Source organism: Epinephelus lanceolatus, chromosome 22 (genome assembly GCF_041903045.1).
Source record: "Epinephelus lanceolatus isolate andai-2023 chromosome 22, ASM4190304v1, whole genome shotgun sequence".
NCBI classification, from domain to species: domain Eukaryota; kingdom Metazoa; phylum Chordata; class Actinopteri; order Perciformes; family Serranidae; genus Epinephelus; species Epinephelus lanceolatus.
In genome coordinates this window covers 29,679,583-29,696,084 of record NC_135755.1, presented here as the reverse complement: position 1 = coordinate 29,696,084, position 16,502 = coordinate 29,679,583, and the positions used below count along the sequence as shown (strand labels likewise).

Genomic DNA, 16,502 nt, shown 5'->3' with positions numbered 1-16,502 from the left:
CCAATTTTAGTAGTTTCTGCAATCTCCTTAGATGTTTTCTCTGCTTGATGCATGCCAATGATTTGACCCTTCTCAAACAGACTAACATCTTTTCCACGACCACGGGATGTGTCTTTCGACATGGTTGTTTAGGAAATGAGAAGCAACTCATTGCACCAGTTGGGGTTAAATAACTTGTTGCCAGCTGAAAGATAATTGCCCATGCAGTAATTATCCAATAGGAGGCTCGTACCTATTTGCTTAGTTAAATCCAGGTGGTGACTTTTTTTTTGGCCAGGCAGTGTAGTTTTACATTCTGGGAACACTAGTCAATCAATCATTTATCTCTCACATGGAACTATACAAGGTACAACTCCAGTGAAATGTGATTTAATTTGTGCACTGTAATTTAGTCCTTCTTTATGTCTTCTTACATTGTTGGCGGCAGCTTTATGAGCTCTTTACAAACTCTGTTGCCGGTCCCTCTTGTATTTGCCAATATTCTCCTCTTTTCAATGATCTCTAACTTCCCATGCATGAAAATAAACCAAACTTGGCACATACTGTAGATCCAGCATCATGCTGAACTTCCTCAACAGGAACTGGGGGCCAACACTCCTGATGGTGGCGCTACAGTGACTGTTTAAACTTCAAAACTTTGAAAATTCACAACAAATCACCTGTATGGCCTACGGCTTTGCAACGCTCATATGCAACGCTAGGCATATGACCACACATAATCTGAGGGGACCCCTCCATTATTGACCCAATCAAACAAAATGGGGGCGCTAGAGACCTAATTTCTTATCTAGGCCTAACCGCCATATCGATTTTTACTAAACTTGGTAGATATGTAGAACGCCTCAAGATGACTGGAGAAATTTAACTCTAATTGGCAACTGGGTGGCGCTATAACAACAGAAAAATGCTCAAAAATGGCTAAAATGCGACCGATCGCTGTGGCTCCCCCTGTGGCTGAATGTTGTTGTTTTTTTTCTAATTTTTGGTATGACTAAGTCATGGTATGGTATGCTGTACATAATCACAGAAACTGTCAGTGTGTCATTCTGTCAGTCAGTCATTCTGTCTGTCCCACGTTTTTCTACTCACTGACGTGGTCAATCTATGTGAAACTGCACATAGGCATTGAGGATTGGCATAGGTAGAAGGTGACAAAGTTACCAATGGGTATGGACTAGTATTAAATTATTTAACATAATGCATGAGTGAATTTATGGAAATATTTGGTTTATTGCCATTAATGCCCTAAACTACCACCCTGCCCTGTGCATGGTGAGGCAATGACTGTACAGTTCAGTCTTTCTACATCATCAAACATATTCTCATTACCAACTCCTCAAATACAAACACATTAAACTAAGATGCTGTACACCTCCAGTGTCTGTTTTGAACACTCAGGGACAGTGTGTTAATTTACTCTTGTATTGTGTCTTTTCAAAATAAACTTCTGTTTTCACAGGAAATGCACACTTTCTGCTCATTAAATGCATATAATTTATTTTCAAAATTTACTTCCTTAGGTTTAGGCAACAAAAGCACGTGGTTAGGTTTAGAAAAAATATCACAAATCCACCACCTAAAAACAAAAGCATACATGCAAATTAGTTAATATAATATCAGTTTTACTCTGAACAACACCTCAGATTGCTTCCTGATCATCCTATCTAGTAGAAGAATACACAACATTCTGCTCCACTTCTCTTCTTTTTCCTTTTTGACAGAAAGTCACTGCTGCGTAGTTCAGATCATCAGAGCCCGGATTCTATAAAACACAATATTTACTGTCACTTGTCTTTCCAAGCTGAAATTTAGAGAAAAGTAAAATGGTCTCGTGACTAGACATAATTTAAAATTATAACATTATGAAAAAAACCCCACTTGATTTACCTCACGCTGTGGTGGATTCTGTTCTTCACTGGCAGCTGAATGACAGAGACAATATGTGCAATCAGGTAACTGACAATCATTATCCTAAAACTATGCTGTTACTCTGATTTGGCGACATGAAATTCTGTCTGCCTGACCCTACATGAACCTGTCCAAGCTTGACTTGAGCCCGAACCACAGCAGCAATTTTAGGCCCGAGCCAGATTAAAAAACAGAATTTTCACTGTAAATTTAGGTTTGTTTTTTTTTTTTTCAAAAAATTTATTACAAGACAAAATCAACCTTTCAGTGCTGTACCAGACATTTGTGACATGGGGTGTGTTTGTAAATATCCTCCCTGAGCACCAGAACATACTCTGGCCCAAAGTGACCTGTTCACTAGCTCAGGGTGCTGTTGGAATACACCATTCAGTTCAGAGCACCAAACTCTCAGAGCAGCAGAGTGCCAAGCACAGTGAGAGTGAAACTTATTAACTGTTTGTTAATTCATATATAAATAGAAAGCTCTAACAGCAGGAAATTCTTGATAGAGAACCCAGTCGGGGAATGTTAAGAAATGACATCCTGGCCTGAATCCCGCGGGGTCTGGTCCAATCAGGTTTGGGCAGAGGATCAAAGCTCTAATTCACACAACATTAGAAATGTAGAATAAAAAATGAAACAAGATAGAAACAGGAACTATTAGAAAGTACCTTTCTGAAGTTTCCTGATTGTAACAACCAGACCAATGATGACTGTTAGGAGAACAGCAGTCAGAACGCCCAGGATCACACTCATCAGCTTTGTTACATCATCAGACTCTGAAGAAAGAAAGATGATATAGTGAGACTCTATTTTACACTTACTGGCTTGAGAACTGTGAGAACATTAAACAAAACTTAAGATAGCCATGCTGTTTTTATGGTAATGCAACAAGCACTGAATCTGCACAACAAAAGAAATGTTAAAGAGAATCTTACTTTCAGACTTTGTGTCAACATCATCATGAGGTTCATCACTGCCTGTTAACAACATGAAGATACATTTACTCTTAATTTGACTAAAACTCTCTTGTTATAAAAATGATCAAATAGAGACATGTTCTTTAATGGAAATTATTAAATTAGCAACCACAGAACGACATACCGAATTGCATGATATTTTTACCTTCAACATTTAAATGTCTCCAGCTTAAAAATGGCAGTCTGTCAATGAAATATCCACAGAAATACAGTCCAGAGTCAGAAAATTGCACTTCCTCAATTCTGAGAAAGATACCAAAGGAGTTGGAACTCATCATGAATTTTCCAGTGTTAAATCCATCACAGTAAAAAGGCTTGCCATTAGAACTGGACATAGCGGAGATCCAGCTGGCCTTGGTTCTGTTGACCACTCTGAACCAGAATGTTGGAGAGTCGGACTTCTTAGAGCATGTGAGAGTGACTTCTTTACCAGACTGGACCTCCACAGTCTGAGAATCAGCAGCTGAGACAGAGATCCAGCCTGAAACAGACAGCAGAGACAACAAGAGAGATACTTGTTATTGGGGACAAACAATAACTCCTAATAAATGCAATACATTTTAATTGTAATGAAGTTGAGAGAAATATGTTGGCAGTACTTACCGAGGCTGCAGATGATTAAAGCTGTTATCAAGGTACACTTCATCGTAGTGCGTACGATGGACGCTCGGCAGTGTATAACTGTGCTCCAGGAAGGGTGCTGTCAACTTAAGGGGTGGGGTGTTTGTGTTAATGTGCTTGACTAAGCAAGGCGGAGACAGAATGGACAGGGCAGGTGAAAGATAGGACAAGAGGAAGAGAAAAGGTGGAGCTGAGACGGTGTTCATAAAAAGGAAAAAAGCCCTGGAGGAAAGAGCAGATAGAAAACTAAAGTGAAATCATACTACCTAGGCCATCCTCAGGACAAATCATCACTGCCCTTCCTGAGACCTGTACACTCTTTTCTGTCAGGTGAAATTACCTCCAGGGAAGAAACACCAGGTGCAAAACAAAAACTCAAAACCTTAGATCTAGATATAGCCTTATATATGGAAGTGCAACTGACTGTTGAAACTGCATCTGCTTTGCTGTGTGTGGTTTTTTTTGGGGGTTTTTTTTTTTACTATTTTGGATGTTTACTGAAGCAGATTTTGTGCATAGTAATAAAAGTAAAAGATATCTTACTGACATATACATTAATTAAAAAAAAGAAAAAAAGAAAATCCTACAAAAGGTTCACAGTATTTGTGGTCTGTTGTAAATGTCTGCTGTTAAACACCTTTCTGACGTCCGGTTCGAGAGATCTGTGTCTGACCATCTCTGTAACTCTCTGAAGATCATACATTCACACCCACTTCATGCAGTGATTGGTCACCTGCCTGGAAGTTAATGTCATGTTATTTAAAAAAAGGGGTCTTAATAGTTGAGAAATTAGAGATGCATGTGCTGTGGCTTTGTTCTGATCTGTCATATTTTAAACATGAGCAGCCTGTAGAGTAAATGATCTCATATGAGGATATTAAAGTGTCACACTGCTTCACACATCTATTTACAAGTTTGATAGATGCTTATCCACTGTGTGAAGAAAGCTTGAGCCTGTCAGAGGTGTAAAGATAAAGATATCCTCCTGATGCAGACAGTGGTGTTTGTCAGCACGGTGGAAAGTGCAACAAGGAGCATGTGGGTGTCAATAATATCTATATTCATAAATACAACTGAAAGTCTTTTAAAAAACAACAACAACTCAGACATGATGGACAATTCAGACATGACAGTTAAAATATAGTTTCTTCATTGCCAGGTGGCCATCAGACTTGGCCCTATTGTGGCCGAGTGTCAACTGGCTGTGTTCTGGCTCCATGGTGCCAAATGTGAACCAGCTTTGACCCATTTATTTCAGTCAAATCTGGCCCACATTAAAGCTATAGTTGGTAATGTTGGAGAGCTAGCAAGATTTGAAAGTGGCACCTCCTCTAAGCTCCACCACCCTCCTCCCCCTCCCATCAGTGCTCCGTCCAAAGCCACGCCCCCACAAACTTGAACAGGCATCCTGCAGTACACCGACAGAGAAGCTAATGTTAGCAATGGGCTAATACGAGCTACAAAAGTAGCTAAGTTGGCTAACGTTACATATTTCATGAAAATAACAAATCCAACTGAAGCAAATCATATAATTACCTGTCCAACAGAAAGACAGCAACCTGTACATCACTTTTCAGGCCCTTCAGCTCCCTCAGTTGTCTCCATCATTCAAAAGCTGCAACGATGTTGACTCTGGTTTGTCCTCTCGCTTTATCCAAAGCCTTTTCGTCGCAGCCTTTTCTGTCTCAGACTTTCTTTTCTTAGCCTGTTTAGCGGGGTGAGCCGTTACAAGTAACGCTGGAAGTGGTACTTTTGGCTGCATTTTCTCTGCCATTGTTCAGCAAACTTATTCTCCTGCTAACTCAGTGTTTCTGCTGAGGAGTGTGCTGAATATTTCTGGCAATGGTGACACGTAATAAGTGCATGCAGGGAGGAGGGAGGGACAGAGGGGGGCGTGGGCAGGACCAGAGCGATATATATAAGGACGAGACATGAAGGTATCTGATTGGTTCTTTCCACTCGCACCAAGAGGCAGGGATTGGTCAGAGTTTTTACAGGCCTGCAGCTGCCACAGAGGTCGGATTTTTTTCGTTCCTTTTTCTGAACACATTATGTATTGACTACTCTCAGGATGGAAGGACCATTTCACCCAGTATAACAAAAAGTGTTTCTGAACAGGATTACCAACTATAGCTTTAAGCTGATATAGACACAGACCTCTTCTGGTTGAGACACGGCACCTGGACAAAACAGCAGCCGGCACCAAAATCTGTTCTGGTCCGTTGATAGTTGCCAAAACTGGGCCTGACTGGGCGTTGACATGGGGCTATCCCGGCTGTGACACAGCTGCCAGAGCCAGGCCAGTTGATTTGACTCGACGCCATTAACTGTCAGATGATGGGTATGGTCAAGGATGGGCCATCTTATGAGAGAATCACAGAAGGACCATTCTCGGAATCGACCGGCTGTATTTGGCGCCTGACTTCCGGCAGACGTCTGGTTTGATTTGGGTGGAGGAGGCGAGGAGTTTCTGACTTCCGTTTATATATTAGTAAATATGCTGAACCATTGCGATGGATTCAGAGTTTGCAGTGACGCCAATTATGTTTCACCTCGTTAGTTCACCGCACGGACCGTTTAACCTGGCAACAACTGCAGCCGGCTCAAACGTGATTGGTCAATATCACGCCGACTACAAACAGCCTACAACCGGAAACCAGGGCTCTTCCGCTCTTCTTCCGGAGGCAAGATCTTCGGGGTTTGCCTACAGACTCTACATTCACTGAATGTAGAGTCTGTATATAGAGACTACCGATGGACTGACTAGCCGCGGCTTCCCTCCCACGTCACTGTTTACATCACACACTAAGCTACATGTTTTGTTACTTGCTCACACTCTGCATTGCCCTGAATAAGGCGCATTCTGTATAAACAAAAGTAGGTAGGCAGCATTTTGCCGCACTCCCCAGTTTTGTTTTTATACTGCCAATGCTGAAAAAAGACTGTTTGGGCTTTCCTGCAAATTTGCATAATTCCTATCTAAAACGGGCTAAAGAGAGATAGACCTTGGTTGGAATGTAGAATTAAAGGGGAACACCACGTAAATTAAGCCATGGTGAACGTTAGTTCAGCTTGTGCTCTTTGAAGTCAGCTGAAGGAGTTTCAAGGGCTAAAAAGCCAGTGAGGTGACCGCCTTTCTTCTTGACCAGTAAACTAAAGCTAAGGTTGGCTAGCTAGCTAACTTGGCATCTACACTGACCAATCTTCAAGTACTACACAAGTCTGACAGCCACACAGTCCATCAATTGTGACCTAAAAACAAAATATATTAAAGGGACAGTTCACTCCAAAATCCAAAGAAAAAGGCGTGAAAACTCAATAAGCAATATCTCTTTTCAGAAATCATTACCCGGTTACTCAAGACAATCCACAGACCTTGTTGTGACCAGTTTCATGTAGGAATTACTTTCTTTCTGAGGCCAACTGTATTACCATGCAGAAGGAAAAGTGTATCTACTGTTAGCTCCCCAGCACTACTGAGCTAGCTAACAGTACAACTTAGCTATGGAGGATGCCATTAAGGCTTACATCTTGTGCTGTAACAAGCTGGAGCCTCTTGTCCATGAGTAGATCCTTCTGTGCAGTTGGTGGGTGTACTTTGGTAGAAAGTAAATGGTTCCTACATGAAACTGCTCACAACAAGGTCTGTCCCAGTGAACACCAACCAGGATTTCAATGTTGATTTCTACTTGAAAGCATGCTAACACCAAGCTAGCTTGGCACAACAGCATCCCTAGGCCACATCATGAGCAGCATAACATAAAACTAATAGTGTTAATTTCTGGTTTGCTTTGTTGAAGTACAGTGGCACAGGTGCTTAGCCTATAGGTAGCGTGAAGACTTGTGTTTATCTCGTCAGCTCCTTCTTTTCAGTCTGAGAGTCCTGGTGGGCCACAAGACATCTGTAGCCTACATTTGATCTCGTCGAAGCTGTAACAACAAAGTACTTGTGCATGCGTATTAAAGCAGTAAGCGCAAGTTTTTATTTTACTTGAATGATGTAGACTGTACAGATCTGAAACTAAAAAATGTCCTGAAAGCTACTTGCTGGTAGCACACAGACTGTATAGTTCCATATTTATGACATTTTATATGAAACATTAAATACATACAAATTAAGTCTTGGTGTATACGACATTTCACCCACCAGTGCAGTGACTTTAGAGAAATACCTTAGTCACTCATCAGTATTGTCTCTCTTTTGACCTACAACTGAACAAATAATCAAAATAATTATAAAAATTTATGGATGAGGAGAGGTCTTAGATATTCAGACCGAATATTAACCAGTTTTCAACCAGAATTCAACAACTGAAATCCCGTTTGGTGCTCACAGGGAAGACAATTGTTTTGTTGGTGAAGCTTGTGAGTTATAATGGAGCTGAATATTGTAACATTACCTTTGTTAGATGTTGCTGTTGCTCCTGACTTCATCAGAGTAGAGGAAAACTCCGCTAAGGGCTTATGCTAATAACGTTAGCATGTTGTTCGTGTGGGAAAACTCTGACAGTCGTTTTGTGTTTGAACCTTGTGACTTATAACAAGACAGATCTTGTTCTTTTGTTTATTTGTTTGTTGCTATTAAGCCATGTTTTATGTGTGTCTTAGGTGTGTTAGTTGAATCAGTTAAACTTTATTGCATTTCATAAAAACTCCCTGCAAGCTAGTGTTTTGGTGGTGTAATTGCAGAGCAATTCAAACACACCACCACACATCTATGGTATAAGGACCATGATAAATGTGTAGACCACTTAAAGGCGACAACTTACTGTTGTAAGTGAAAGTCTGTGACTGAGTGAATGCCACACTGCCATGTCCTGTTTCAAATTAAAAGCCATTGTTTCAAATTAAAAGCCCTCTAGCATCTCATACAGTATTTAATCAAACTATGTATAAAGTTTTGACCTCGTCTTGTTTTTGGTGTTCTCTGTAGCTGATGCTACATTACAAAAGTAACACACTGAAATAAATGGAACTCAGCTGAAGGCCAGTCATCCTGTGGTTGAGACTTCTCTTTAGGCTGGTACCCACAGCGCTGTTTTCTTACCACAGTAGACAGTAGACTTGTTACATGTACAGTACATGAAAAGAAATGTAAAGCTGGATGGCTGCTGCATCTTTGTATTTTTATTCCTCATACCAGTATAGACACTCAGAGTATTAAGTCAATATTCAAAATATCTACTTTCTGTATTGATGTACTCTGATTACATCTTTCAAAAGAGGAACAGGAATAGAACACATTACTAGGAATAGGCCTTCACATTTCTTTTTCTTTTGACACAGTAATGGTAAGTCCACCACTAACACAAAAGCACATCTGCAGATTAATATGTCAAAGCATCAGTTTTACTCTGAACAACACCTCAGGTTGCTTCCTGATCTTCCTATCTAGTAGAAGAATACACAACATTCTGCTCCACTTCTCTTCTTTTTCCTTTTTGACAGAAATTCACTGCTGCATAGTTCAGATCATCAGAGCCCGGATTCTGTAAAACACAATATTTACTCTCACTTGTCTTTCCGAGCTGAAATTTAAAAAGAAATCACATGGTCTCATAATTAGACATACTTTAAATTATAAAACAATAAGTAAAAGAAAACACTTGATTTACCTCACGCTGTGGTGGATTCTGTTCTTCACTGGCAGCTGAATGACAGAGACAATATGTGCAATCAGGTAACTGACAATCATTATCCTAAAACTTTGCTGTAATTCTGTTTAAGCGACATTAAATCTTATATTTTTTTAATATATTGACACTCGAGCTTTGATCAGGTCAAAGAATCAGGTCGACCCTATGTGAACCCACATATTTCTGTCCAAGTCAGACCTGAGCCCGAACCATGGCAGCAAAAACCCAAATTTCCACTGTAATTTTTTGTGTGTGCGTGTTTAACATTTATTACAAGCTATTGTAAAGTAAAATCTTTTCAGTGCTGTGTCAGACATTTGTGACACGGAGTGTGTTTGTATATATCCTCTCTGAGCACCAGAACACACCCTGGCACAAAGTGAAGTGTTTTCTAGCTCAGGGTGCTGTTGGAATACCGTTCAGTTCAGAGCACCACACTCTCAGAGCAGCAGAGCAATGGGCACAGTGAGGGTGAAACTTATTAACTGTTTGTTAATTCATACATAAATAGAAAGCTCTAACAGCAGGAAATTCATATTAGAGAACCTGATCTGACTCAAGCCGAGAGAATGATCAGAAATTACAACCTGGTCTGAGCCCAGCAGGGTCTGGTCCAATCAGGTTTGGGCAGAGGATCAAAGCTCTAATTCACACAACATTAGAAATGTAGAATAAAAAATGAAACAATATAGAAACAGGAACTATTAGAAAGTACCTTTCTGAAGTTTCCTGATTGTAACAACCAGACCAATGATGACTGTTAGGAGAACAGCAGTCAGACCGCCCAGGATCACACTCATCAGCTTTGTTACATCATCAGACTCTGAAGAAAGAAAGATGATACAGTGAGACTCTATTTTACACTTGAGAACCGTGAAACCATTAAATTGAATGAGTTAGCATACTGTTGTATATTTTAAAATCACCAGCAGTGAATCTACACAATGAAAGAAATTTTACTTTTAGACTTTCTGTCATCATCATCATCATCATCATCATCATCATCATCACTGTCTTTCAAAAATATTTACTCTTGATTTTAGTTGGAAAAAATTGTATCACTCTCGTTATGAAAATCAATTAGTCACATGGGTTCTTTAAGATCACTTATTAAATTAGAAAATTTTTAAAGACATGGATTATATAATACTCTTACCTTCAACATTTAAATGTGTGGTGGTGAAAAATGTCTGTCCACTGCTGTAAACAACACAGTAATACAGTCCAGAGTCAGATACAGCCACTGTCTTCATTTTGAGAGTGTCGGAACTCATTTCAAATTTTCCACTTTGACATCCATCACAGTACGAAGGAACATTGTTAGAGCCGAGCATAGTGGAGATCCAGCTGGCCTTGGTTCTGTTGACCACTCTGAACCACACTGTTGGAGAGTCAGACTTCTTAGAGCATGTGAGAGAGACTTCTTTACCAGACTGGACCTCCACAGTCTGAGAATCAGCAGCTGAGACAGAGATCCAGCCTGAAACAGACACGATAAGAGAGATACAGGAAGATAAAAACACCTCTTAATAAATATAATAATATGCAAATATGTTTTAGTTGTGATGGAGTTGAGAGAAATATGTTGGCAGTACTTACCGAGGCTGCAGATGATTAAAGCTGTTATCAAGGTACACTTCATCATAGTGCGTACGATGGCAGCTCTGCAGCGTCTAACTGTGCTCCAGGAAGGGTGCTGTCAACTTAAGAGGCGGGTCTTTCTTTCTTTTTTCTCTTATCCAGTTGTTAAATTGAGCACATACATGCCGTCAGTAACACGAGTCATGATACTGAATGATGGCCTCAGGAGATTTGAGACAGTTATTATTGATTCATTTTAAGCTACCAAAGTTATGTTCAAAGCAAATTAAAAAATATACATCAGATACATCAAGGCCTTTATCTAAGACAGTCCCATCTTAACCTCTTATACAAAATAAGATTCACATAACCTCCACCATAAACTGACTTTAGCAGACAGCTGAGAGATGTTGGGAAATGTAGTCCTTAAAAGACTTGTTGGAGGTTGTTTGAATAGCAGCGTACAGAACTACAGATAACAGTTTACGTGATGAAAGTGCTTTATAACTGCACAGCAAACCCACTGGGAAACTAACAGGCCCAGGTAAGAAGAACATAAAGACCAACAAAGTTTAAACTCATGTAATGACTGAAAGATGCATGTTTGTGTCTGTATCTGAAGCTTCACATTGTCACGCTGTGTAAGTGATAAACTTCATTTTTTCTATGTGTTGTCTATTCACAGACTTTAGTGGTTTGCCACACAGATGCTGGTCATGTGTTTTTGTTCTGAAGAAGCCATTGGTATCCATGACAACTGAACTACGTAATTATCTCCACCAGGCGTAAGCCTGGAGGGAATTATGCAGTTGGCCATGTGTGCATGTGTAGCTTATCTCGCAAACTCCTGGACCAATCAGCCAAATATTGTGTGGCAGTCTGCTCAAGGACTTCTCATGGTTTCAGTTAAAACTCTGTTTTATTGACTTTTTCATACCGTCACTGACTGCTGACTCCTCACTCCTCTGAACCAGCAAGTCTGTTGCAGGACACCTTTTACCTTGTTGTGGTTCAAGAAGTGACATCAATGGAGAAATTTGGTCTCATTTTAAACCGGAGCATCTGCAGATTAATTTCATACCCAATGTGTTATGATTCACTAAAGTTAGGCACAATACGAGAAATTATTCTTGTTTATCCCTGTTGTTGTGATCTTTGCTGTCATCTTGAATATTATGGAACCAGGAGGGAAAATTCCACCAGCACAACGCTCTGCGGTCCGGCTGCAACCCAGTTTTGTTCTGTTTGCTGCACTTGATATTTTTTCCTTGATATTTATGCTTGTCTCTGCAGTTAAATTGTATCTTTTTTGTCTCTTTTGATTGTGTTTATTGTTGTTATTTTCCATTTTGTTGTGTTGTGGCCTATGGACAAAGTTAATATTGTTAAAAGTCCAGTTATGAATCCATGAATCAAAGTTCTGTGTCTGTGTTTTAGTTATATTCTTAGATGAAAATACTATCAGGCACAGATAATGTTCTTTTTATGAGTATGAGTATTATCTCAATGAAAAAAAGTAATTTGGGTAGCTGTGTTCAGTGTCTTTCTCCTGTGATCAAAAATGATCTTAAGCTCAATTCTCAGATTGTTTTGGAAATAGTTTTGTAATAAATAATAAATATACCAAGTTTTGATCATCTGATATCAGTTTCAGGCTTTGGTCAGGAACACTTTAGTCAAAGAAAACTTTATTTCCATTTGCAGTACTAGTATATTTGGTGGTATGGCTCTGTTCTGGGGCCTCTCTGCCTTTCCTCTGGCCTACGCAGAAAGCCTCTTCCACATGCCTGCGTGGAAAGCATGAGGCGGAGAGAGCACATCTCTCTGCCCTTCCATGCGCTTACATACTGTAGAAAGCCTAAGGCAGGGAGAGCAGCAGCAAAGACCCCGGGAACAGAACAGAGCAGCATCAATGACAAACAGAAATGACATTGATAAGTCAGACACAGCATGAAAAGGAGGAGCTGGGGTGGAGGCAGGTTGCAAAGCAGCTTGCAGAGGAAGCAGCAACAGTAGGCAGGCCAGAGCAGTTTAAATAGGGCATCCTGAATGAGATTCGCCAATAGTTGCATAGAAAGGAATCATGTGATCTGTCAGCTGCTCCATCAGCTGATTGGCTGCATGAGATCAGCTGATGTAGCTGGGATGTGAGCTGAGCTTGACATCATGTCCTGCCTGAAATAACACTATGCTCAAATTCTGGTTAGGTTACCCATTTCTAATTTAAGCCACACCTACTTCTGATTTAAACCCCACCCATTCTGGGTACAGACACGGATACAGATAATTTAGTTGGCTGAGAAGATACAGATACAAATAAGGATAATGATATAATCGTTCATCCCTAATTCATCCTCAGAGTTACGTCATGTATTATCAAAATCTAACATACAGTGCCTGTTAGCAGGAAGACTTGATTAGGTGTGTGGTGTTTGAGTGTGAAGATCTGTGTTTCCACTGCTCTACATATCCATACATACTCACATACTCCCAGCAGTCGATCACTGAGCCTCGCTATTTTGGTTATAGAAATTAGAAATGTCTCAGCAAAATTGATACAGTACATGTGGTCTCTTGTGAGTGTTGTGTTGTGAAACAGCTTTCTGACGTCTGATTGGGGGGATTGGAGTGTGACACTTTCTGTAACTCTCTGAAACCATTCACACTTATTTCATGCAGTGATTGGTCAGCTGTGCAGAGTTACAGCACTAGCACATGTAACAAGTAATGAAACTAATGTCTTTCTATTGTTGAGTTGTTACAGTACAGTGTGTTACAGTCATGTGATTATTTTTCTAAATAAGTAGTTAGGAACAAGGGTTTGACATTTGTCAGGTAACACGCAGGCAGCTACACTGAGAAAACATATGACAGTGGAGATGGATGGGAGCTGCACCTGCTGTAGCTCTGCTGTGAACTGTCATGCCTTAACATGCCTTTACATTATGTGAAGATAAAGTAGTGCCTGAGCCTGTCAGTGGTGTAAAGGCTCTGATCTAACAGGCCTCATGATGTTAACCTCAGCTGTTCTCAGACCACACTGTGCTGTCTCTACCTGTCAAACGAGTGAGGTGTACCTCAGTCACTCCTCCACTGCTGCAGACCTCCATCTGTCTGTTGTCTATTGACAGTCACCAAATCAGATAGCAAAACGCAGAGAGAGAGAGAGAGAGAGAGAGAGAGAGAGAGAGAGACAGAGAGAGTAAAGCACTCTGACAAAGATCATGTTTATTGATTTCATTTGACTTTTTTTTTTTACATTAAAGAATAGTAACTCCTCCCATCCAGCCTCAAAAGAACACAGCAGCAGGTTAATGTGATAAAAGCATCAGTTCCTCTCTGAGTCTATCTGCGGGCAGCATAAATAACATGAGTCTCCACTTCTCTCTGTGATGCAGGCCTCCTGTTCCTCACTGTTGGTAAATACAAACTCACTGCTGCGTCTTTCAGATCATCAGAGCCCAGATTCTGTAAAACATAATATCTACAGTCACTTGTCTGTCCAAGCTAAATGTAGAGAAATGTCAAATGCTCTCCTTGGACGACAATGCATAATTAAAAATTAAGTAAATAAAAACACTGACTCACCTCACGCTGTGGTGGATTCTGTTCTTCACTGGCAGCTGAATGACAGAGACAATATGTGCAATCAGATAACTGACAATCATTGTCCTAAAACTTAACTGTCATTCTGTTTTGGCAACATGGAATTTTGTATTTTAATATATATCGACACTAGAGCTTTGATCAGGCCCAAAGAATCAGGCCGACCTGACACGTACCCGCATATTTCTATTCAAGCACGGCCTGAGCCCAAACCACGGCAGCAAACCTGAGTTTCCACTGTAATTTGTTTTGTGTGTGTGTTTAACATTTATTACAAGCTATTGTAAAGTAAAGTCTTTTCAGTGCTGTACCAGACATTTGTGACACAGAGTGTGTTCTTTAAATATCCTCAGCAACAGGCGCAGTGAGAGTGAAACTTATTAACTGTTTGTTAATTCATACATAAATAGAAAGCTCTAACAGCAGGAAATTCACTTTAGAGAACCTGATCTGACTCAAGCCGAGAGAATGATCAGAAATTACAGCCTGTTCTGAGCCCAGCAGGGTCTGGTCCAATCAGGTTTGGGCAGAGGATCAAAGCTCTAATTCACACAACATTAGAAATGTAGAATAAAAAATGAAACAATATAGAAACAGGAACTATTAGAAAGTACCTTTCTGAAGTTTCCTGATTGTAACAACCAGACCAATGATGACTGTTAGGAGAACAGCAGTCAGAACGCCCAGGATCACACTCATCAGCTTTGTTACATCATCAGACTCTGAAGAAAGAAAGATGATACAGTGAGACTCTATTTTACACTTGAGAACCGTGAAACCATTAAATTGAATGAGTTAGCATACTGTTGTATATTTTAAAATCACCAGCAGTGAATCTACACAATGAAAGAAATTTTACTTTTAGACTTTCTGTCATCATCATCATCATCATCATCATCATCATCATCATCACTGTCTTTCAAAAATATTTACTCTTGATTTTAGTTGGAAAAAATTGTATCACTCTCGTTATGAAAATCAATTAGTCACATGGGTTCTTTAAGATCACTTATTAAATTAGAAAATTTTTAAAGACATGGATTATATAATACTCTTACCTTCAACATTTAAATGTGTGGTGGTGAAAAATGTCTGTCCACTGCTGTAAACAACACAGTAATACAGTCCAGAGTCAGATACAGCCACTGTCTTCATTTTGAGAGTGTCGGAACTCATTTCAAATTTTCCACTTTGACATCCATCACAGTACGAAGGAACATTGTTAGAGCCGAGCATAGTGGAGATCCAGCTGGCCTTGGTTCTGTTGACCACTCTGAACCACACTGTTGGAGAGTCAGACTTCTTAGAGCATGTGAGAGAGACTTCTTTACCAGACTGGACCTCCACAGTCTGAGAATCAGCAGCTGAGACAGAGATCCAGCCTGAAACAGACACGATAAGAGAGATACAGGAAGATAAAAACACCTCTTAATAAATATAATAATATGCAAATATGTTTTAGTTGTGATGGAGTTGAGAGAAATATGTTGGCAGTACTTACCGAGGCTGCAGATGATTAAAGCTGTTATCAAGGTACACTTCATCATAGTGCGTACGATGGCAGCTCTGCAGCGTCTAACTGTGCTCCAGGAAGGGTGCTGTCAACTTAAGAGGCGGGTCTTTCTTTCTTTTTTCTCTTATCCAGTTGTTAAATTGAGCACATACATGCCGTCAGTAACACGAGTCATGATGCTGAATGATGGCCTCAGGAGATTTGAGACAGTTATTATTGATTCATTTTAAGCTACCAAAGTTATGTTCAAAGCAAATTAAAAAATATACATCAGATACATCAAGGCCTTTATCTAAGACAGTCCCATCTTAACCTCTTATACAAAATAAGATTCACATAACCTCCACCATAAACTGACTTTAGCAGACAGCTGAGAGATGTTGGGAAATGTAGTCCTTAAAAGACTTGTTGGAGGTTGTTTGAATAGCAGCGTACAGAACTACAGATAACAGTTTACGTGATGAAAGTGCTTTATAACTGCACAGCAAACCCACTGGGAAACTAACAGGCCCAGGTAAGAAGAACATAAAGACCAACAAAGTTTAAACTCATGTAATGACTGAAAGATGCATGTTTGTGTCTGTATCTGAAGCTTCACATTGTCACGCTGTGTAAGTGATAAACTTCATTTTTTCTATGTGTTGTCTATTCACAGAC

At 39.9% G+C, this 16,502-nt stretch overlaps 3 protein-coding genes across 4 annotated transcripts; all 3 read right to left on the bottom strand.

Annotated features, from left to right (window-relative positions):
* Positions 1-1,392: 1,392 nt before the first annotated feature.
* On the bottom strand, positions 1,393-3,643 carry LOC144459772 (uncharacterized). Of its 2 annotated transcripts, none has more exons than XM_078164400.1 (6): positions 3,492-3,643; positions 3,013-3,369; positions 2,847-2,888; positions 2,580-2,687; positions 1,888-1,922; positions 1,393-1,762 (listed from the first exon to the last, which is right to left on the bottom strand). In XM_078164400.1, exons 1-6 carry the CDS (start codon positions 3,532-3,534, stop codon positions 1,661-1,663), a joined length of 687 nt encoding a protein of 228 aa, XP_078020526.1. In that variant the 5' UTR covers positions 3,535-3,643; the 3' UTR covers positions 1,393-1,660. The 2 variants fall into 2 exon arrangements, with proteins under 2 accessions (XP_078020526.1, XP_078020527.1); XM_078164401.1 differs by having other exon boundaries at positions 3,034-3,369.
* Positions 3,644-8,460: 4,817 nt separating this feature from the next.
* On the bottom strand, positions 8,461-10,874 carry LOC117272718 (uncharacterized). The gene is made up of 5 exons (XM_078164333.1): positions 10,745-10,874; positions 10,302-10,625; positions 9,861-9,968; positions 9,125-9,159; positions 8,461-8,998 (listed from the first exon to the last, which is right to left on the bottom strand). The coding sequence occupies exons 1-5, from the start codon at positions 10,788-10,790 to the stop codon at positions 8,897-8,899; spliced, it is 615 nt and encodes a 204-aa protein (XP_078020459.1). The 5' UTR covers positions 10,791-10,874; the 3' UTR covers positions 8,461-8,896.
* A 2,874-nt stretch (positions 10,875-13,748) lies between these two features.
* On the bottom strand, positions 13,749-16,257 carry LOC144459753 (uncharacterized). Its single transcript, XM_078164345.1, has 5 exons — positions 15,834-16,257; positions 15,391-15,714; positions 14,947-15,054; positions 14,315-14,349; positions 13,749-14,194 (listed from the first exon to the last, which is right to left on the bottom strand). The coding sequence occupies exons 1-5, from the start codon at positions 15,877-15,879 to the stop codon at positions 14,072-14,074; spliced, it is 636 nt and encodes a 211-aa protein (XP_078020471.1). The 5' UTR covers positions 15,880-16,257; the 3' UTR covers positions 13,749-14,071.
* Between the last annotated feature and the right edge of the window lie 245 nt (positions 16,258-16,502).